We start from the raw sequence: 20568 nt of genomic DNA on the forward strand, positions 1-20568 counted from the left end.
TGTGAAGATTCTACTACTGCCGAATTCACACAAAGAGACCAAGATAAGTACAGCACGTGAAACACTGCGCTCCGCGATGTCAGCGCCAAATAACAAAGAATGGCGTGGCTTAGTGAAACCGCTTCTTGTGTATTCAGCAACGCCGAGCCCGAGAATCGTTCCCGTACAAAAAAAATCAAAATTGCCCCCAAGAACAACCAAGACTGGATCGTCAGCCACCAAGACGGCGAGGACAAAAGGGGATACGACGCCTCGTTTGGCCAACTTATTCCGGCTTGCACAAGAGTTATTTTGATAAAGTGAAGAAGAAAATTCAAGTGTGGGCTCGATGTACTATCAATCGCCAGAGCCGACGCGCTGGTGCGGGTGGTGCCTGGCGATCAAACATGTTTCGGGTGATTAGTAGAGGGGGGGGGAAGCCTGAAGATCAGGTTCGCCGATCAGCCAATGTGCAATGGTGTGGGGGAATTGCGACACATTCAACAACCCGCGGACCCCATCCATCACCCAAAAAAGAGAGAGGTATCGATGCCTGATACAGCGCGTGAAACACACCTGTAAGTTTTGTTTCGTGGCGTTTTCTGTTGGCATGTGTTGCTGCGGATGCCACGGATAACGTACAACCTGTAGGCGACGATCTTTCCTTTCTGCTCATACTAACACAAGGGGTCTGGCATATGACTTTTGCACTGCTGCTGTGTACAGAGTTCAACACTGCGACTTTTGACGCTGCACTACCACGAATCGTCACTGTGGATGATGGTGTCTGGACCAAAGCGGATATAGGCGCTTTCTTGACTCCTCGGGTGCTGGAAGAACGCTCACATCCTCCGGAGACTTTTACTCCGCTGTAGTAGTATGTATGGTCTCGCGGCACGTACCTACATAGTACATATATACAAACGGAGACTTTCCACGGCTACTATCATCTCATAGTAACCTAGTACGTACTTATAAAATTCCTTTTCCCCCCTCCCCCCTCGGCCGCCCCGCTGCGCATACCCCCCAAGTACCACTACATGGTCCAAACCCCTTTAACAAAGCAACCATACATACGTTCCCGATATGCGTGCGCGCGCACGAAACTCGGGTCAGGGAAGCATTTACCAAGTCGGACACGTGGAAATCGAGGCTTAGCTGCCATCTACGTTTTCCCGGCGTGCGCAAGCGTACCATATCCCAAGGTAACCAAGTGAAGAAAAATGGGTGGTCGATATGTCAAAACGTCATTGATGACCCTTATTAAATCGCATGAGCTGCTACAGTTGCATCAAGCACGGCACTTTTTTTTATTTCGTTTTCCCCTTTGCTAGGTAGATGTCAACTGCCTTGTTCTTCTTTAACCCCACATCCGCACTACACTGCACAATATTTAAACTTCTGACAGTGAATGCGAACCTCGGAAATTAGATTCCTTTATCACGGCCGGATTTTATTTTTTTTGCCTTTCCCACATCATCCATCATCCATGACCACAAAATTTTTCTTTTTTCCTCTACTCAGATAGTTCGCGTGCATCGAGCGAATAGTAGTAGAACCAGTAGGTAAAAAAAAACCCCCCGCGTGCGAAACCAACGTCAACATGTTATATCGAGTCCCATGAACGTGATATCGCTTTGTTTCTTCCCCGACGATCGGAAAGAATGGCCACCTGTCTACAGAAGTATTAATCTCAAGCATCACCCTACTATACGTCAGCAGAATAACAAGGTAGTCAACAAGGGCTTATGTGCAAATGAAACACATGACCAGTCTCTCCCTCCCTGCCTCACCTCCCCCCAAACAGGCCTACTTTACGCGAGTAATTTAGCTGATATGCATTGTTTGTAAACAAAACCAACTTTCCTTTCAAAGTTGCGATTCGCAAGAAGAAAAAGTTTCCAAAGTTTTAGTGCTGAAAGAAGAGTGTTCTTGGTTTCTGCTTGATTGACTAGTGTAACTGAATCGGAGATAAAAAAAGGATTGTAGCTGGGTACTGTAGATAGTGCGGATGAGACAGTATGAGGACTGTTGGGTGTATCGGTTGTGCATGGGTGTGTGTGTGTGGATCTGGGATTATGGGATGGGGTAGGGGTGGAGAAGTGTGTTTGTAGATAAGAGATGCGGGGTGTGAGTATGAGATGTGTGGATATGCGTGATTGGCAGTTAGAGGACAGGTGGGGTAGTAAGTATGGAAAGTGATGCGAAAGCATGTGGTAGATGAAGAAGATAGGTGTTATGTCGAGTGTAAAGACTACTGTGGTGCAAAATGGACAGCTGGATTGCTCGTCTCGTGTGTTGGCCCGAGGGGAATATGTAGGACGATAATATGCACGTCATAACAAGGAGATGACTGGATTTTGATGGAATAAGCCTGATATAATAACGTGACAGTAAGATCCATATAAAGATACAATCAAAGCAAAGAAGAGCAAAAGCTGCATCGAATCACATAAAGAGAGAAAATCAAGATAGATAGCTATGATACACGTGCCTGCAAATCTAACTCAAACATGTGCGCGCTTGCATCTTCAGAAAAAACGTATCCGTCGTCTCTCCCCAAGCCATAAAAATGGTAACTTCATACAAGAAAAAAGCGAATGGACGTCCGAGGCCAGCCATGCGGGGAGGTTGGGTGGGGTATCTCGAAGCATATATACATGTATAAAACGAAGGTCACGAACGACCTTTCTCACCGAGGTGAGAGAGATGTCATAATCGTATCCCAAAAGGTTATGGGCAGGTGTGTATGAATGTAAAAAGTTGGCTGGAAAAAAAGGGGATCTGTGTCTAACAGAAAAGAGAAGTGAACGCCATGAAATGCATGAATGGTATCAACTGTAGAAAAATCGGACTTTGCTACGTATAAACAAGATGTCGACCCAGAAATAGCCTAGTAGTTGTTGTCGTTAGGACGAGGCCCGGACGGGGTGAAACTACGCTGTGGGCCAGGCCCAGACGGGGTGTAGGGACGTTGCGGGCCGGGGCCGGAAGGAGTATAGGGACGTTGAGGACCGGGACCTGAAGGAGTAAAGGGACGTTGAGGACCAGGTCCAGAAGGAGTGAAGCTGCGCGGAGGAGGTCCTTGAACCCAACCTGGCTGGATCGGAGCAGTGGCACTGCGCTGTGGAGGCATTGAGCCATTCATAGTACGGTCAGGTATGTCTCGGCGTGGAGGTGCTGTGTTTGATCGTGGTTGGTTGGGCAGACCGCCAAACTGCGAGGGGGCAGGAGAGCCGGCCCTCAAAACATTGGGCACTTGTGGTGGTTGGTAGTCATCGTAATCCTTCGGGTCGGGGTAGTAATGTTGGGAGATTTCCTCTGTCGCGTTGCTTTCAACAGGCGATAGCTCGTATTCGGGACCTGTAGTGGGACCGCGGCTGTTGTACGGACTAAATCCCTGGTATGGACGGCTTGATTGAGCTTGCGATCGTGCGTCATTGGCGAGAGGAGAAACCAGTCGAGGCTCAGAACCATATGGAGCATCGTTGAAGCTCGTGTCCACTGGCGGCAAATGTCCCCGTTGAGCCATTGGAGACGCCCTGCCCTGTGACATTTGCGTAAAAGGCCTGTCGGAAGGATAGGGTGGGTTGCGCTGTTGACCAAAATAGTCACTGCCGTTGTTATCGAGGGGCACCATTCCGGGGGCTGGCGATGATCTGCCCATGTTACCGGCTTGGGGCAGCATGGGTACATTGGAACCATAGCTATTGGTAGAAAAGGTAGTGAATTGTGATTCGGACCGCGCGAGCGTGCTGGGACGTTCGTCAAGTGTGGGTAGAGATGGCTTCATCATCAAGTTTCGACCATTGTTTGAGACCATGCTGTTGGTGTGCGACTGAGGATATGGGGCATACGGTGGAAGCGTCGTGTTGGTACTCATCGTGTCGGAGCGCTGCAGAGAGAAGACGGTAGATGTGTCATCGTCGTCATCACCAATATTGGGCAGAGTTGGTCGAGACTTGGATACGTCAAGCTGGCCCTTCTTGATGGCCCTTTCTTCTTGCTTCTTCAATTGCTGGTTCTGCTTTTCGATTGCCTTCTTGATCTTCTTGCCGACAATGCGCTCAAGACGAGTCTCAACCTTGCGGCGGCAGTAGTTGGTTAGACTGCCGTCAGCCTTGGGAATGTAATGCCACAGGAAGAAAATGTAGAGAAGGCAGGCAACAATCAAACTCAGGGCAGCAATGACCCAAATCAGCAAGGAGAACAACATGGCGAAGTAGATGATGGTTTCGCGCTTGTTGCCGGTGTCGATCATGGTCTTGATGTTGACGAAGAACTGCTCAAAATTGGATCGATCCTTTGCAGCATGGTCGCCTCCGGGAATGATTTGGGCCTGCATGACGGCGTACAGAGTCATGGCATTGATGGCAACACGGGGACCTTGGGCGACGATGATGAGCAAGGCGCTCTTGAACTGGAAGTAGACAAAGAGGGCAATGTAGTTGACGCCTTTTTTACTCTTGGTCAACTCTGCAAAAACCAAGAAACGGCGCCAACCTTGGCCGGATGATGTCAGGCGCATACTCTGCCAGATGGCAGCCAGAGGCTCGAGGTAGCATTCAGTGACGCTTCCAGTGCGCATGACGCGCATAGTCCTGATCCAGCGGTATAGGAGAAAGACGTAGGAAATGATGATGGTAATGGCAAAGATCCATTTTGCGATTTCAAAAGGAACGGCGGGCTTGATGGTGCTGGTCCACTTGTCAAAGGCGAGAAGGTTGATGGCAGTGAAGGCGTCGGCAGCGTAGACGGCGCAAGAGATGAGAACAAGGATCCAGAGCCAGACGTAGGAGAAGGGAGCGAGACATGAAGTTGACTTGAAGTCGGACAGAGTCTGGGTGGATTAGTACATTGCAAGAGGGCGGACTGTGTCACTTGGGGTGCTTACAAGGTGCGTCCACTTTTGCTCTTCGGCCACGGTAAGGGCCTTTTCGCGATCTCCACAGCAGCCCATTGTTGTTGGTGGTGGTGTTGAGTATTAGATGGCGAGGAGGTATGTATGTATGTATGTATGTTTGTATGTTTGTATGAATGTATGTAAGGAGTGGTTGTACGTATCCGGTCAACGGTATGGTATCCTACAGCCCAGCTGCTTTGTCGAAGGAGTGACTTGCGTGGCTAGGACATGGATTGGGGAAGGAAGAGACAAAGAAAGGGTGGTCGCGAAGGTGGTAACAGGCCTGCTGCTCACCACGAATCGAGCAGAGGGAGGGAGCGACAGTAAACAGAATAGTTTTGTAGGGCGAGGGAAGGACTGAGGCTGGGGGATTTGCAGGGGACGGGGTGTTTCCCAGAAGCGTAGGTGTTCAGTTGGTACGGGGGCGTAGTGTGCATAAGAAAATACGCGTGTTGGGTGGAGCGTCTCACGTTTGAGGCACAAGGCTTGGGCACAGCGGTGACGGCGGAGAAAGCGAGACCGAGAGAGATTGCCCGTGGAAAGCCAAAAGGGAGAATGGAGCTATTGTTGGTGCGAGGGTGGATTGCTGAAGTTTTTTTGCACCGCAGTGAAGGCGAGTGAGGGCGCAATGAATAAGCGGGTTGCTGAGGTGGTGCTGACTGCGGGCGTTAAAGGAACGGCAGGTGCGATTGAGCACCGAGAGGGCAGTGGCGATGGGGGATAGCAAGAGAGTGAATGTCAAGCGCCCGCGTCTATGTAGCAGTGTCTATAGATACACCCGGCAGCGTTTGTGTGGCTGCGGTTGTCGTCGCTGTCGTCGCTGTCGTCGAAGGTGTAATGGGCACGAGTGGCAGTAAGAGAGCGCGTGCGGATGCTCGGGGCGTCTTTGATCCACTGCCCTGCGCGAGCGGCTGGTCCTCTTGCTGGGTCCTTTGCTGGGCGGGCGGGCTGGCGGGCCCTGATTGGTTGCGCCACACGGGCTGATGTTTGAGGGTGCCTCACTTGGCCCAATCAGGCAGGTTACTAGCCTGTTCCTCATTTCCTGCGCCGCACCCAGCGTGGGGTAGAGTGCCAATGCTAATCTATCCTCCCAACCCTACCACCCTATCGCTGTCCTCCTCGCGCCGCCCTTGTTTCTTTCTCGGCCATACACACCCGCTGTCGACAAAGCTTCCCGCAAATCCCAATGCAACAGGTGCACATCTCCACTTCCCTTCGGCGTGGCCGTGGCACAGGCGGCTCCAGGCGTTGGCCGTTCCTCACCACCTATTCTCGTGCCACAGTCCCTGTCTGAGGCCTGCATACCCGCGTGCAAAAGCGGAAAACCCCATTGCCAGTCTTACCCACTCTGCCTCACACGCAGCAAAGGGCCGATGCTCTGGGTCCATCGGTAACGTCGGCTGCTTCAGCCCTGACGCTCCAGTTCCGGGCAAAACGAAACGCGCATGATGCTCATCATTGGACTGCGCGATTATAGACATGGCCTTCGTCATGCTGCTGTCATGTGTCAACCTCCAGTGCATAATTCTAATTATTCCCGACTGTTATCCGTCCTGCTAACGTGCTGTGGTCAAGCACGACAACAACATGACTGTGGCCATATTAATGCCATTGCCAACTATCCACATCCTGGTCCAATGTCATGCTCAAACACTCTCAGTCCACCCGACGGGATTCTTCGCTCGTGACCTGTGACAGCCAAGTCTGCAGTCAGCGTCCTGCAAGACTTGGTATACTGAGTATGGAAGTCTGCCACGCAGTATCGATCGCAGCACTAGAGGCTTGGAGCGGACAACGTCGGCCTCGACGCCGCACTCAAGCCCCCGGAATTTGAGTCGCGCACAATCACCTACTGGTACGCCCCACCAGACCACACAGACGCCAAATGACGTCTAGTATGAGGCCCGCACACTAAGTATCGCTGACTAACCTTCCGACGCATGCTTTGGTAACCCCTTTGCAATGAACCAAATACACTCGCAAGACCAATATTTCCAAGATGGACAATTCCACCACACGAGAAAGCTAACCCCTCACCATGTAAACATCCCAACTGCGGGCGTGCTCCCTGCTCTCTCTGTCAGCATTTGTAGAATCTTCTGCTCAACCAATTCATGTCGCCATCGAGTGCTTGCCCTGGCCCCGATACGTCTATTGCCACATACGGCAGCACGTAATCATGAATACTGCATACGTTTCCGCCATTCCGGCCAACACAGTGGTGGCATCGTTCTTACAAATCACCACATGCCCTAACCACACCATGCCAACCCCAACAAGGAAAGCGGGGCCCTGCATATGCCCCGCGCGTGCGCGAAAGTAAACGTCATACTAGTATTTTCTAGAGACGGCAAGCAAGACATCACGCAGTATAAAACCCTCATTGACCGCAGCTTCAGTCTCGGTACAACTCAAGCTTGAGCAGAAGAATAAGCCATTGCAATAACCTAATACCTCAATCGTCAATTGCAACCATGGGCGCCGAACCTGATACTGCGAAGCCACACTCGCATCATGCCCTTACCAAAGACATACCAGAGGACAAGAACAGCGACAAAGTCGCCAAGCAAGATGAATTGAGAAACAAGGCTGCCCCTGGTGTATGCAATACTCTTCTTCGCGTCTCCACAATTTACTAACCCAGCTAGATCTCCTACTTTACACCTGAGCAAGATCCCCCTGCTGGAACTGCATTGGGCATGCTTGATGGCAGCTCCAAGATCCCCAAGCTCTTCCAGCCCCTCAAGCTTCGCGGTCTCGAGATCCAGAACCGCATCGCCCTTTCTCCTCTCTGCCAGTACTCGGCCGAAGACGGTCACCATACCAATTGGCATCTTACACACTTGGGTGGTATTATCCAGCGTGGGCCTGGACTGACATTTGTAGAGGCAACCGCTGTCGTTCCAGAGGGCCGTATCACGCCCGAGGACAGTGGATTGTGGAAGGATTCGCAAATGGAGCCTCTCCGCAAGATTGTCGAGTTTGCGCACTCCCAGGGTCAGAAAATTGGTATCCAACTCGGACATGCGGGACGCAAGGCTAGCACAGTGGCGCCATGGCTGAGCAAGGGTGACATTGCTACCAAGGAGATGAACGGCTGGCCGGATAATGTCTATGGTCCATCAGCCATTGCATTCAATGACAAGCACTGCACCCCCAAGGAGATGACCAAACAGGATATCGAAACATTCAAGCAGGCTTTCGTTGACGCTGTCAAGCGCGCGGTCAAGATTGGCTTCGATACCATTGAGATTCACAATGCGCACGGTTACCTGCTGCACTCTTTCCTTTCTCCCGCATCCAACCAACGCACCGACGAATACGGAGGCTCATTCGAGAACCGCACCCGCCTAACCCTTGAGCTGGTAGACCTCACTCGCAAGACCATCCCAGAGAGCATGCCGCTTGTCCTCCGCATTAGCGCGACCGACTGGCTTGACGAAGCTGGTATCGAAGGCTGGACTGTTGACCAGACCGTCCGTCTTGCCGAGATACTAGCCGACAAAGGTGTTGACCTACTCGACGTCTCATCTGGTGGGCTCCACGAGAAGCAGCACATCCATGGTGGTCCCGGATACCAAGAGCCATTTGCCAAGGCTGTCAAGGACAAGGTCGGCGACAAGATGGCTGTTGGAACCGTTGGTAGCATCACCGACGGAAAGCAGGCAAATGGTTACCTCGAGAACGACAACCTCGACGTTGCATTCATTGGCCGCATGTTCCAAAAGAACCCTGGCTTCGTGTGGCAGTGCGCAGACGATCTTGGTGTTGAAGTACGCTGGGCAAACCAGATCCGATGGGGCTTTGGCGGACGTGGCAAGAAGTAAGTTTCTTGCTACTTGTGTACAACATTTAGAGTCGTCATGAGCGACATAGAACGTCTTTTTTGTTTTTTTTAATACAGTAGAGTCTGGATTTAGATACGGATATACTACTAGAAGTATAATGAATCTAATGCACATTTTTTTCCAGGGACCAAGTCATCGATAAGAAGGCATTTGCCAACGAAGGTGCATTTGAAATGAACAAGAAGGACTAACGAGTCCAACTCCAGTACCAAAGCAGTGGTATCCGACTAAAATTTTAACAATTTGCTCGCTCACGTGAAGAAAAGACAGACTTTCAGTGTCCACATGACGTTTCCTTTTTCCCAAATACCTCTTTCCAAAGCAAAAACGACTGGAAGCTCTGACTGGGATATCTAACTTGCCCCACGTCATTTACCTCGTTCATCCGCGCCAGCTCTTCGACTGTGAAAACAACTTCGCTTCCCTTGACCGTTACCCTCTCTTGCTCTGTGTACGGATAGATTTCTGCCTGTGTGCCCGGGATACGGCGATCGGCCGTGTTCGTCAGGATACCGATGAGTGTCTTGACGCCCAGCACGCTCTGGATGTTGTCACCGAGTCGCGGCAAGACGCCGTTGAGGAGCGAGGTGATGGAGCGCGACGTCTTTTGCACCGAGCTAATCACGACGCCGCCGGGCGCGTAGGCGAGCACGTCGCCGTAGATGTCTCCGCTGCCAGTCCTCAGGTGCTGATCTTCCGTCGATGAAGCTGATAGCGCGGCTTCACCCAGTCGCTCCCCGAGATGCTGTATCCATTCTTGCGCGCCGGGCATGATGGGTGTTTCGGAGTGCTCATCCACAGTATGCACGCTTTCTACCATCCACCGCAGTACTGCATCGCTGAGCACCTGATTCGGATAGATTGTGCGCGACAGCAAATTGGGAAGCCAGCCCAACGCCTCCTCAATCCAATTCGTAGGGCTCTGCCTCACAAACCGGAACGTCATACGCCCGACATCGTAGTGAGTGCCCGGAAACCATTTCTGCGTTATGCTAGCCCTGGATTTTTCGTCGTCGTCGTCTGCTGTCTCCTCGCTAGCGGATACAAGACACGGCTGGAAGATCCACAGCCTATCGTGCAAGCATGGCGCATGGTAGCAATGCTGCACCACGCTCGAAATGCTCATGTCGAAAAATTCAAACGGACTCCAATCGAAGCCTACACCCGCGCTTAACCGTGGTATCCCCAGCGCACCCACCGTATCTATAATCCCCATGAAGCGAATCGGGCGTTTAACCTGCCACACTCTATCCTCGAGGCCCTTCCAGCGCGTGCACTCTTCGCTCTTGGGCGCATCAACAGGTAAGCTAGAGCGGTATGTGCGAAAGATTTCGTAACACAGGCGCGATACTTCGTCCTCGGTGTAGTCGGCGCGCCGCTTAATGATGCCGCAATTGTTAATCATGCCCGCGACGCAGCGCACGGTAAAGGCGCCGCGACTAAACCCGAACAACCAAATCTCATGCTCGTCGGTGTAGTTTTCGACTATGAATTTGTACACGGAGATGCATTCTTCGCTGATGGACGAGGCAGTCGCGCCGTCCCAGATGTACTGCATGAAGTTTTTGTTGAGGCCCACGCCTTCTTGGTAGCCGGCGACGATGGCATCTGGGGCGGAGGCAGGGGAAGTCTCAGAGAGGTTCTTGTTTTTGTGTGGCTGGATGGGGTGGACGGTTGCGGCGGCTTTGTCGTCGGTTTTGTACTTGACGGTGCCGACCATGTTGGCCAGCTGCCGGATGTTGCTTGGTGGTGCGTCGTCGACGGCTGTCTCGCGGCCCACCCATGTGCCGTCGCAGAAGACGGCGAGGCGTTTGGGCGGTCGGTGGGAGCGTGCTGAGGCCATGGTTGTTGTTTGTGAAGCCGATAATACAATATTTTACGTTGGTAAACTCTTTTTTCCTTGGATGGCGGTGCGATAGCCTCCTAGATACCTTCTCTTTCTCACGGTGACCACGATGAAGATAGAAAAGAAGGAAAAGAAGGCAAGAAAATAAGCACCACGTCAACCTTTTGTCTCTTCCCTCAGCCTTGATCCCTCGATCCCTCTCCCGTCCTTTCAGCTGACAGGCAGACACCCACACGCCTACGAGGGGGCTGAACTATATCAGCAAAGTCTCAGCCTCGCCTTGCCGTAATACCCTATAACAGGGGTAGTGGGCGGCTCACGAGCTAGGCGAACAAGGGGGCGTTGTTGAATCTCACCGCGTGCGCCTTCCTTCAGCACCAAAAAAAGTCTTTTGTTATGTATGTAATACTAAAAGCTTACCACGACGAGCTGAGGATTGTGATAAGTGTGCGAAGAAGAGCTGGAAGTTTTAGTAGTCGCCTGAAACAAGAGGGGCGGTGATGGTCCCGAGACACAGTGCGGTCCGCGCGATGACTTTTGCATCATCGTTGTTTCTTATCATTCATGGAATGAAGATGGACCTTGTTTTTTTGCGGGTAGTATAGACACGTACAGCGCAGAGGCGGATGGAGAATAGATACGTGTATACTGGTTGACGTCATGTCTTGCATGTCAGAAAGAGGGCTAGCGGGTACCTGACAGCTGTGGTGTACCACTAGGATGGGTGGCACTAACGCCGTAACACAATCATGTGCGTAGGTTTGTTCTCGTGTTGCCAGAACTTTGAGACATTGGAGTGTAGTTCTGTTTGTGAGGGAGCCGAAGTTCCCCGTCGACGGGTGATGGAGTCTCATGCCCTTCTGCCAACTGCGCGATCGACGTATTCGGTGACTGCAGCTAAACTCGGCCATATGACAATTGTAAAAAGATGAAAAAGGGTATCATTATTTCATAACCTAGCGTAACACGTGCAAATGCTCTCTACATTAGCCCAGCACCTCCTCAAGCGCTTCCCACGCCCCCCTCTGCGCATCCGTCTTCCTCACCTGTTCTTTCCCCACACCGATACTCCCTTCTGCCCCCGCATCCCTCGCCCAATCCTTCTCTTCCCCATCCACAGCCCCAAACCCTGCAAGTACCTGCCGTACCTTCTCCCCCATTTTCCGTACCCCCTCAACCTCCGCTCTCTTGCGCCGCACCTGCTCCTCCATCCGCTCAATCAGCGTTTGCCGCGCTTGATGCGGCCGGTACTCATTAATCAGCGCGTGCATATTGGCCACCATGGTCATGATATCCTTCAACTTCTCATCTTTCTTCTCAGACACCGGGTCTGAAGCTACAATGCCCAGGAGCGATATGTAACTCAAAAGTATACTGCGCAGAAACCTGAAAAGATAGTTTTGTCTGTCCAGTGATACCGAGTTTGATGTTGTTATCGCTGACGAGGTAGGTGGTTGCTGAGACGAGGTTGTGGACGAAGGGTCGCTGGGGTAGAGTTGCTCGTACTGCCAGTCTTGGAATACGCCTTGCATTTTTAGCTGGTCGGCTATGTATTCCATGTTCTTCATGAAGACTTCGGTGCCTTTTGCTTTGGCCACTGTATCGAAGACGTGAAATTCGGCGTCGTCGGCGGGGGGCTCGGGCGGGATCAGGTAGCGGAGTTCGGCGGGCAGCCCGAGGATTTGCTCGGGGGAGAGCTTTGTTCCTGGTGCGGCATTGGAGGAGGAATCATCGTCATTGCTGTCGTGGAGCCCGGCTTCTTTTTCGATTTCTTGGAGGCGGGCGAGGTTTTCTGGTGTGAAGTGCTTGTAGAAGGGTGGGGGGTCGGGGAAGAAGCTGAGGACAATGTCTTCGTCCTCGACTTGACCGGGTTGTTGAGGGTCTGCCATATTCACGAGAGGGCTGTGAACGAGATCGCTGCTGCGAGTCGTGCGGGGAAAATGTGGTACACGGCTGGAATTGAGGTTTGGATTTCTAGTCCATCACCAACGCGTGCTGGTCGGACCCTTGCATGCAAGCTTGGGTAGCTCAAGCTCGGACCCCTGCTATTACCCACTTTCCCTTTCACCACACGTGCTTCGCCGGTAATAGCCGCAATGACATCGGCACGAAAAAGATCCTACCGGGCACAATTAATAATTCATTGTCTGTGATTGTGAGGTAATGACGAGCTTTTCTGAGTATGCCCCGCTTATCTCCGAGGCAATCTGTAGTACGCACCCAAGATGACGCTATAAGTGGTATTACCAACCCGCTACTGAATACCTTCCTTAGTAAAAACCTCTATAAAATCACACAAGACCCTGATCAATACTGAAAATCTTCATCCCGTATCAAGTTTCATTTTAATAAATCAAAAATGTCTACCCAGAAAGCAGTAGTCCACGTCTCAAAGGACGTATCTGAGTTGAGAGACGACGTACCTCTTCCTAAAATTCCAGCCGATAACTGGCTTCTGGTCAAGACCAAAGCTGTTGCGCTGAATCCGACTGATTGGAAAAGCATCCATCATTCGACTTCGCCGGGCGCCATCGCGGGATGCGACTATGCCGGAGTTGTTGAAGAGGTCGGAAAAGCAGTGACCAACTACAAGGTTGGTGATCGTATTTGTGGATTTGTTCGTGGAGGCAAGCAAGAGTATCTTGATGTCTGAAGAAAGGTATCACTAATATGCCCCAGGCGACCCAGCGGACCACTCCAACGGTGCTTTTGCCGAACACATCAAGGTCAAAGAGGGCATCAACCTCAAGATCCCTGACAGCATGTCCTTTGAGGATGCAGCAACCTTGGGCATTGGCATCACTACTGTAGGCCAAGGATTGTACCAGGAACTCGGTCTACCAATCCCCCCAGCCAAGGTGGAAGAACCTACACCTATCCTGATCTATGGTGCTTCCACAGCAACCGGCACGATTGCTGTCCAGTACGCGAAGCTCTCGGGCTACGAGGTCATTGCCACATCCTCCCCCCGTAACTTTGATCTCCTCCGTAAGCTTGGTGCTGATCACGTCTTCGACTACAACGAGCCCAACGTCGGAGCCAAGATCCGCGAAGTAACCAGCGACAAGCTCAAGTTGGTCTTCGATTGCATTGCCGAAGGCAACTCGTTCGACATCACGGCCGCGGCTATCAGTTCCACCGGTGGCCATATGTCTGGGCTCCTACCTCCCGGCAACTACCCGAGGGATGACGTGAAAGCAGTTTGGACACTCGGCTACACGGCGCTTGGTGAGAGGTTCAACGAGAGACTTGACGCCAAGCCACAAGACTACGAGTTTGGTGTCAAGTTCTGGAAACGAGCGCAGGAGTTGATCGAGAGCGGCAAGATCAAGCCACACCTGGCTGAGGTGCGGGATGGCTTGGCTGGTGTCCCTCAGGGCTTGCTGGATTTGAAGGACGGAAAGGTTTCGGGTGTGAAGCTCGTGTACAGGGTTGAGTGAAATGTGTAGGATGTACTTGTTGGGTTCTCAAACGATTTCTTGATATAATACTGTATTATATAAACAATGTCTCATGGATTATGTTTGGTCTGTTGGTGATTGAATGGGTTTGCATGTCATTTGCACACTGAAAAGATGACATGGTGGATGCTATGAACTATCAGTGGCACAGAATTCGCAGTACGGCTTCGGATATAACAAGAAGCAAGGTAGATATGGTAACAGTGCGGATGAGAAATGCTCCCGGGATTACCCCCACAGTACTAGCAGCACCAATCAAGCTCCGTTTATCCTACACGTGCGTGGGGAAAAGCATACTTGCATCTACCCCGCCCGTCATCACTAGCAGGTACCTACAAGCTTGCGGCTCGTAGATTCGACTTGCCCATTCAAGTATCTTGCAGCAACGCTGCAAAGGCAAGACATGCGGGATGTCGATGACACGCTAGACCATTTGATAGGGTCATGGAGCATTCAACTAATCAGAGTCTCACATTGCAACATGTGCAATTGCGATCAACAGGCACCGGATTTCACGCTGAAAATACGTCATTTCTGATTGGCCTTCTGCGGTATCATGGTCTTGTTGAATGTACAACGTGAACGTGTGGAGCTTAGCGTATCGTCATACATGTCTACAAGGACTAAAGCGTGCATACAAGCATGCAAGTATCGAAGACGTCAAAGGCCAACCACTGTTTATAAATACCCTGATACCCGATATTCTTCCAAGCCAGTCGGAGCAAACAAACTCCTCGAGTCCACAAGATGCTCTCGCTCCTACTTGCAACAGTTCCGTTGGCTTCGCTCGTTTGTGCATCCTTCGACGACAACTTGAACTACCACTCGCCTTCTCGTCGGCACAATGATCTTGGAATAGATGTACCCAAGGTCGCAAAGAGAACCCTTTCCAAACGCTCTGCTCCATGGGACCCGGCCCAGCTCAACTTCACACATGGTGTGGCCTCTGGAGATCCCTACCCTGACTCCATCATCCTCTGGACCCGTATTGCACCCTCGCTCGAACATGACAGATCAAATGTTACTGTTTCTGGCTATGTAGCACTCTACAACCACGAGACAGAAAAGTACATCCAAGCTTCGCCAAATCCCATCTGCGTCGACTATCGTGTTGGTACAGACAGCGACCTCTCAACTGTTGTTGATGAAGGGCAAGCATACACCACCTCCGACATCGACTACACTGTCAAGGTTATTCTCATGCGCCACTCCAGTTAAGACGGAAGCTAACTCCACAAAGGTTGAAGCCAAGAACTTGGAGCCATTCACCCAATACTACTATCAATTCAGTGTCTGCGGCAGCTCCAACAAAAGTCCTCTAGGCAGGACCAAGACCAGCCCTGATCATGACGACGATGTTTCCAAAGTCGGTCTTGCAGTCTTTTCTTGCTCCAACTGGCAGAACGGATATTTCAATGCTTATGGAAATGCTGCAAGAAAAGATAATGTGGACTTCTTTGTAGGGCTCACCGGACACTTCTCATGTAAACCTGACTGATGCAAAATTCAAGGTTCATCTGGGCGATTATATATACGAGTCTACCAAAGGAAAGCTCGGTAAAGATCCTAGAGCAACGAATCCGCCACGCGAGATTGTCACACTATACGGTCAGTACCCATACTTTGCCAAATATTCATCGCATCTGATGCATTTAGTAGACTACCGAACTAGAATTGGCCAGTACCGTACGGACGATGATTTGAAGCTTGCTCACCAGAACTTTGCATGGATCCCCACATGGGACGACCATGGTATGTCAAATTACTTTGTGAATTGTATCCATCTGACTCCTCTCAAGAAATTGCCAACAACGGATACCGTGATGGATTTAGGTAAGAGACTTCCGTTTGCCTCAGAGTATTTACTAATACAGGTAGCAATATGAACAATACCGAAGAGAGCTTCTTGAAGTACGGAGGTATCAGCGTCGACTCCAGGAAAATGAATGCCGTCCGAGCGTACTTTGAATGGATGCCGTAAGTCTCGTAAAACACTACCTTTCAACAAACTAATAAGGAGCAAAGGATCCGCCAGGTTGACCTAGATGACAACCTTCGCATTTGGCGTAACTTCAAGATGGGCAAGCTCTTCGACCTCATCATCCTTGATACCCGCAACTATGATCGGTCGATTACAACCCTGGACGAGAACGATGCCTATATCGAAACCATCAGAGATGATGCTAGTCGCTCGCTCATGGGCAGTCGTCAGGAAAACTGGTTCTACAACCGACTCTCCGAGTCACATGAACGAGGCGCTACTTGGAGGATTGTCGGTAACCAGATCATCTTTTCGCGCATGAACAATAGTGCGGTCTACAGCGACTGGCTGAATGCTGATCAGTGGGATGTAAGTATCGGATTTGCACAATGACCAGGAAGCGCTACTGACTTTGACGAGGGCTACACCGCAAACCGTAACCGTACTCTACACCATCTCTACAGTAACAAGATCCCAAACACTGCATTCTTGGCCGGCGATTCACACGCCAACTGGGTTTCTGATCTCGTTTGGCTGGACGAAACCCCATACGACCAGGCTACGGGAGAGGGTGCGATTGGAGTCGAGTTTGCTGGCACTGCTGTCTCCTCTAGCGGTTACGGCTCTGGTAGATCGATTGCGAATTCGACCGACCGCTCTGCAGCGCTCGTTCGTGACAACAGGGAGCTTCAGTGGACAGAGGGTTACTACCGAGGATACTATGAACTTTTCATCTCGCCTGAAGAGCTCAACGCGCAGTACTACGGTAAGTCGTGTTGTCAATCTCTGTTCGTCTTAATCATCACTCTTTGCTAATCCTTTGAAGGCTCTCCTTCAGTCGCTTCTCGCAACCCTTTCGACATTAGTCTCGCCAACTTCACTGTCAAGGCGGGCGCTAACCACCTGGCGAGGACTAATGGCTCGGTTGTGGCAGCGGGCGGATACGTTGAGAGCGGCGCGCTCCAGCGTGGGCCAACGACTCCAACGAATCTGACTCTGAACACTGTTACTGGCACGTGGAATATTACCGGTATCGAGCAGATGTTTATCAAATATTCTTGAAAAGTAGTTGTATCTGAAAACATGTTGATAGGCTGGCTGCAAGTACGACGCTCGACGTGGCTTACGCCCGTCAGCACCTTAACTTCGCGATAGATACTAAATATGACGAGCAACCAAGAAGAGACATTTTGTGTTCTTTCTAAATCTTGCATCCTCTTGAAGTCACTACGTAGAACCTGTCAAGCGCGTGGGCGCGCGCAACTACGCGCGAATAGGTCAAGTCAGTCTCGAGGAGGCGTATTGACCCATTTTGCTGCTGATTGGATAGTAGCTGCTCCACAAATAAACCAATCGCTGTAGTGATGGTGATGGCTCCCTGAGTCGACTCCCTGAGTCGACTGCGCGCAGCACTATGAAGAGGCGCACACCCAGCGGCGAAATACAAGCTGAATGGCGCCGCCGCCGCGAGCCCCGCCCTAGACTGAATCGCCATGACGCACTTCTGTCGGGTTCGGACTATTATAAAGTTATCCAGGACAGCGCCCTGGCAAATCGCATTTAGCTCACCTCAACCTCTCCGTCTCAGCCAAAAGTCCAGCAAACATGGCCGCCACAATGAAGGCCTGGCAGTATAACAGCACGAATGGTGGTATCGAGAAGAACCTTCAGATCAACGAATCCGCACCACTACCCTTCCTCCACGATGAACAAGTCCTCGTCCAAGTCCACGCAATGGCACTGAATCCCGTCGATTACAAAGTCACTGAAGGCCCCATGCCCCTTCGACTCGTGGGATCCAACATCACCCCGGGTGCTGATTTCTGCGGCACAGTGGCAAAAGTCGGCCGAAAAGTTGACGAGTTCCAAATCGGCGAATTCGTCTTTGGCGCAAAAGTCGGTGCGCTGACCAACGGAACCCTCGCTCAATATGTAGTCGTAGAACGAACTATGCTTGCTGTGCTACCAGAAGGTGTGAAAGTTGAGGAAGCGGCAGGCGTCGGCATCGTCGGGTTGACAGAGTAAGTTTGTGGTTTTGTTTTTGCTTATTTCTAAGGAAATGACGCAATGAGATACATATGGATTAACACGGACCCCCGTATAGATACCAGGCGCTTGTGCCAAACGTCAAGAGCGGCGACAAAGTCTTTATCAACGGCGGCTCAGGCGGAACCGGCGTCTTTGGCATTCAAATCGCTAAAGCGCTGGGCTGCCATGTTACCACTAGTTGCTCGACTCCCAACATTGAGTTTTGCCAGAGCCTTGGTGCAGACGAAGTTATAGACTACAAGACTACGGATATCGTTGAGGCGCTGTCTGCCAAAGGTCAGGTCTTTAGCACCGTGGTAGACAATGTCGGTGCGCCTGACAACCTGTACAAAGCGTCATCTGCTTTCCTCCTCCCCAAGGGCAAATTCGTGCAAGTCGGGATGCAACCTAGCCTTGGTGGTACGAAGACGTTGGTTAGCAATATGCTTCTGCCGGGTTTCCTGGGTGGCGGAAAGAGTTCCTTTCAGTTAATTGTGGCTAAGCCGTCTGCGGAGCAATTGAGGCACATGAGCGAATGGCTTAAGAAGGGCTCGTTGAAGCCGATTGTGGATACAGTGTTTGAGTGGGAGGATGCACCCAAGGCTTTTGAGAAGCTGAAGACAGGAAGGGCGAAGGGAAAGATTGTGATTAGAGTCCCGCAAGATAAATCGAAGGACAAGGCAGCGGATGGATCTTCGTAGGGATGAACATGGTTGGTAGGATTTTCCGACTTTCTCTACTATTTTGGATTGATAAGTACTGTGGAAACTCACCACGCATTTTGAGGATCGTTCCCATGCGTTCACGATTTGCTCATCGATGATGTTTCCATCACTTGGTCTGGGCCACAACAATCTTAAGCGGAGACATATAGATTATCGTCAAACTATACTAGCGTACAGCCACCAATATACGTATCGAGAAGGTCTGGTTGAAAAGCGTTTGAGGCGAGCATGGGGATGAAACCCATACAGCAACAACCCCTGATGGAAGCTTGGCAACGTCCTCGCATCCCGACAACATTACACTCAATCCCCCCAGACTCTCGTTTTTTTAAGCTTTTTCTTCGTTCCATGGCACAATGTCTTTGTTTTCTCGGCACTTAATTCTTATCGCGTCGTCGGCCTTTTTTCTTTTGTTCATCGCATTGTCGCTAGCGACGGCTATCCAGATTCGCGGTATATCGCCCCAGATCGTACAAATCAGCTCTGCGCAGGCTGCTAGGATTCCGGATGATGGAGATGTGGTGGCGGCCAAGGCGCTGCTGAATGGTACGGAGTTTGATCGTGGAGATGTGTTCAATGGGAGCAGCGTTATATCTGGATTGCCGCTTGCATCGACTCTCGTGACCATGACGTTGGAGTCCACCGACACTGCGGCAACACTCGTGTCCTCTACCCTGGATATGGCCATTCTATCTACTGCCACAGTAAAAACGACCATTTCCACTGTCTTGACGAAAACGCTCGCTTCGACTACTTTGACCACGACAATCGTTGCCACTACCCTGGTGAAAACGCGCGTATCCACTACGACAACGAAAGAAACCGTACCCACCCTCATGACCGAAACACAAGAAGGTATAATCGGATTCACCCCAGAACCCCAAAGCAGCGGCAGCTGGGACGCCGAAGGAGTCCTAGGCCCTAAACTCACACCCAAACCCACACCATCACGGGCTCCAGCCCCCAAACCCGTCGCCCCTCCAGCCCCGCAAATCCCCATCCTCGCCCTCACATACGCCGGCTCCGGCGGCCCCAAACACTGCCGCGGCAAACTCCTCAAAAAGTCATACTTCCCGCCTCCGCTTGAAAAATGGAAAAACGGAACTTGCATCAATTTGCCGGGCGAAGCGCGCTGCGGCGTATTTTTTTCGAATAAAGGGGATAATTGCGAGGCGCAGCTTTTTAATGAGGGGGATTGCTTGAATACTACTAGCACGTATATCAATACTGTTGTTTTTATGCCGGAGGAAAGGGCCGTGGGTGCGCTTTGGAAGAGCATGTTTGTCCGGTGTGGGGTCGAGGTGCCGGAGGCTAAGATGTTGGATCCGAGTATCCTTGGGGGAGCGTTGAAGAAACCTGGTGGTGGTCATGGTTGAAAAAGGGATTTCGGGATTTCTAGGATTGTGTTTTCAAGATTTTGGGGTATTGGATTCCAGAATTGCTCGTTGGTGTGGGCGAGATGCGTGAAATGACGCTTTCAAGCGTATCGTGATTGCTGGATGGAACACAAGATGACAGAGGGATGCTTGCTTTCATACGTTCTTCCAGGATACGAGATGTTCATGCGGTACCCGGATAATAACGATAAAGCGGCCATATACAACAACAGGATTGCGGCTCTAACCAGCGGCCTGCACTGGGCTGGCAGATGTCTGTGGTTTCAGGGACCGAACCATGCTCCAATTTTCCAAGGAAGGGGCCGCAATTGAGTACCATGGGAGGAAAGATGGATGAATAATTGGAAAGAATGGGTTCGCGCAAGGCAGTCCATGTTCTCTATATTCGCCACTGGAGTTT

General features: G+C 51.2%; 8 protein-coding genes across 8 annotated transcripts; 4 read left to right on the forward strand and 4 right to left on the reverse strand.

The window, feature by feature from the left end:
• Window positions 1-2872: 2872 nt before the first annotated feature.
• On the reverse strand, window positions 2873-4939 carry COCVIDRAFT_38526 (hypothetical protein; the record flags this gene model as incomplete). The annotated part of the gene is made up of 2 exons (XM_014700329.1): window positions 2873-4819; window positions 4874-4939. The coding sequence occupies 2 exons, from the start codon at window positions 4937-4939 to the stop codon at window positions 2873-2875; spliced, it is 2013 nt and encodes a 670-aa protein (XP_014555815.1).
• Window positions 4940-6731: 1792 nt separating this feature from the next.
• On the reverse strand, window positions 6732-6896 carry COCVIDRAFT_101409 (hypothetical protein; the record flags this gene model as incomplete). Its single annotated transcript, XM_014700330.1, has 1 exon — window positions 6732-6896. A coding segment is annotated over one exon (165 nt), but the record flags the coding sequence as incomplete, so codon positions are not given.
• Window positions 6897-7356: 460 nt separating this feature from the next.
• COCVIDRAFT_27389 (hypothetical protein) lies at window positions 7357-8921 on the forward strand (the record flags this gene model as incomplete). Its single annotated transcript, XM_014700331.1, has 3 exons — window positions 7357-7482; window positions 7531-8705; window positions 8855-8921. The coding sequence occupies 3 exons, from the start codon at window positions 7357-7359 to the stop codon at window positions 8919-8921; spliced, it is 1368 nt and encodes a 455-aa protein (XP_014555817.1).
• An 83-nt stretch (window positions 8922-9004) lies between these two features.
• COCVIDRAFT_101583 (hypothetical protein) lies at window positions 9005-10573 on the reverse strand (the record flags this gene model as incomplete). The annotated part of the gene is made up of 1 exon (XM_014700332.1): window positions 9005-10573. The coding sequence occupies one exon, from the start codon at window positions 10571-10573 to the stop codon at window positions 9005-9007; it is 1569 nt and encodes a 522-aa protein (XP_014555818.1).
• Window positions 10574-11562: 989 nt separating this feature from the next.
• On the reverse strand, window positions 11563-12465 carry COCVIDRAFT_27391 (hypothetical protein; the record flags this gene model as incomplete). The annotated part of the gene is made up of 1 exon (XM_014700333.1): window positions 11563-12465. The coding sequence occupies one exon, from the start codon at window positions 12463-12465 to the stop codon at window positions 11563-11565; it is 903 nt and encodes a 300-aa protein (XP_014555819.1).
• A 470-nt stretch (window positions 12466-12935) lies between these two features.
• COCVIDRAFT_38531 (hypothetical protein) lies at window positions 12936-14016 on the forward strand (the record flags this gene model as incomplete). The annotated part of the gene is made up of 2 exons (XM_014700334.1): window positions 12936-13203; window positions 13256-14016. 2 exons carry the CDS (start codon window positions 12936-12938, stop codon window positions 14014-14016), a joined length of 1029 nt encoding a protein of 342 aa, XP_014555820.1.
• Window positions 14017-14784: 768 nt separating this feature from the next.
• COCVIDRAFT_38532 (hypothetical protein) lies at window positions 14785-18747 on the forward strand (the record flags this gene model as incomplete). The annotated part of the gene is made up of 11 exons (XM_014700335.1): window positions 14785-15228; window positions 15278-15496; window positions 15549-15645; window positions 15697-15789; window positions 15837-15870; window positions 15916-16014; window positions 16063-16387; window positions 16439-16784; window positions 16845-17061; window positions 17659-18039; window positions 18123-18747. 11 exons carry the CDS (start codon window positions 14785-14787, stop codon window positions 18745-18747), a joined length of 2880 nt encoding a protein of 959 aa, XP_014555821.1.
• A 380-nt stretch (window positions 18748-19127) lies between these two features.
• On the forward strand, window positions 19128-20147 carry COCVIDRAFT_38533 (hypothetical protein; the record flags this gene model as incomplete). Its single annotated transcript, XM_014700336.1, has 1 exon — window positions 19128-20147. The coding sequence occupies one exon, from the start codon at window positions 19128-19130 to the stop codon at window positions 20145-20147; it is 1020 nt and encodes a 339-aa protein (XP_014555822.1).
• Between the last annotated feature and the right edge of the window lie 421 nt (window positions 20148-20568).

This window comes from Bipolaris victoriae, assembly GCF_000527765.1.
Source record: "Bipolaris victoriae FI3 unplaced genomic scaffold scaffold_51, whole genome shotgun sequence".
NCBI lineage: Eukaryota > Fungi > Ascomycota > Dothideomycetes > Pleosporales > Pleosporaceae > Bipolaris > Bipolaris victoriae.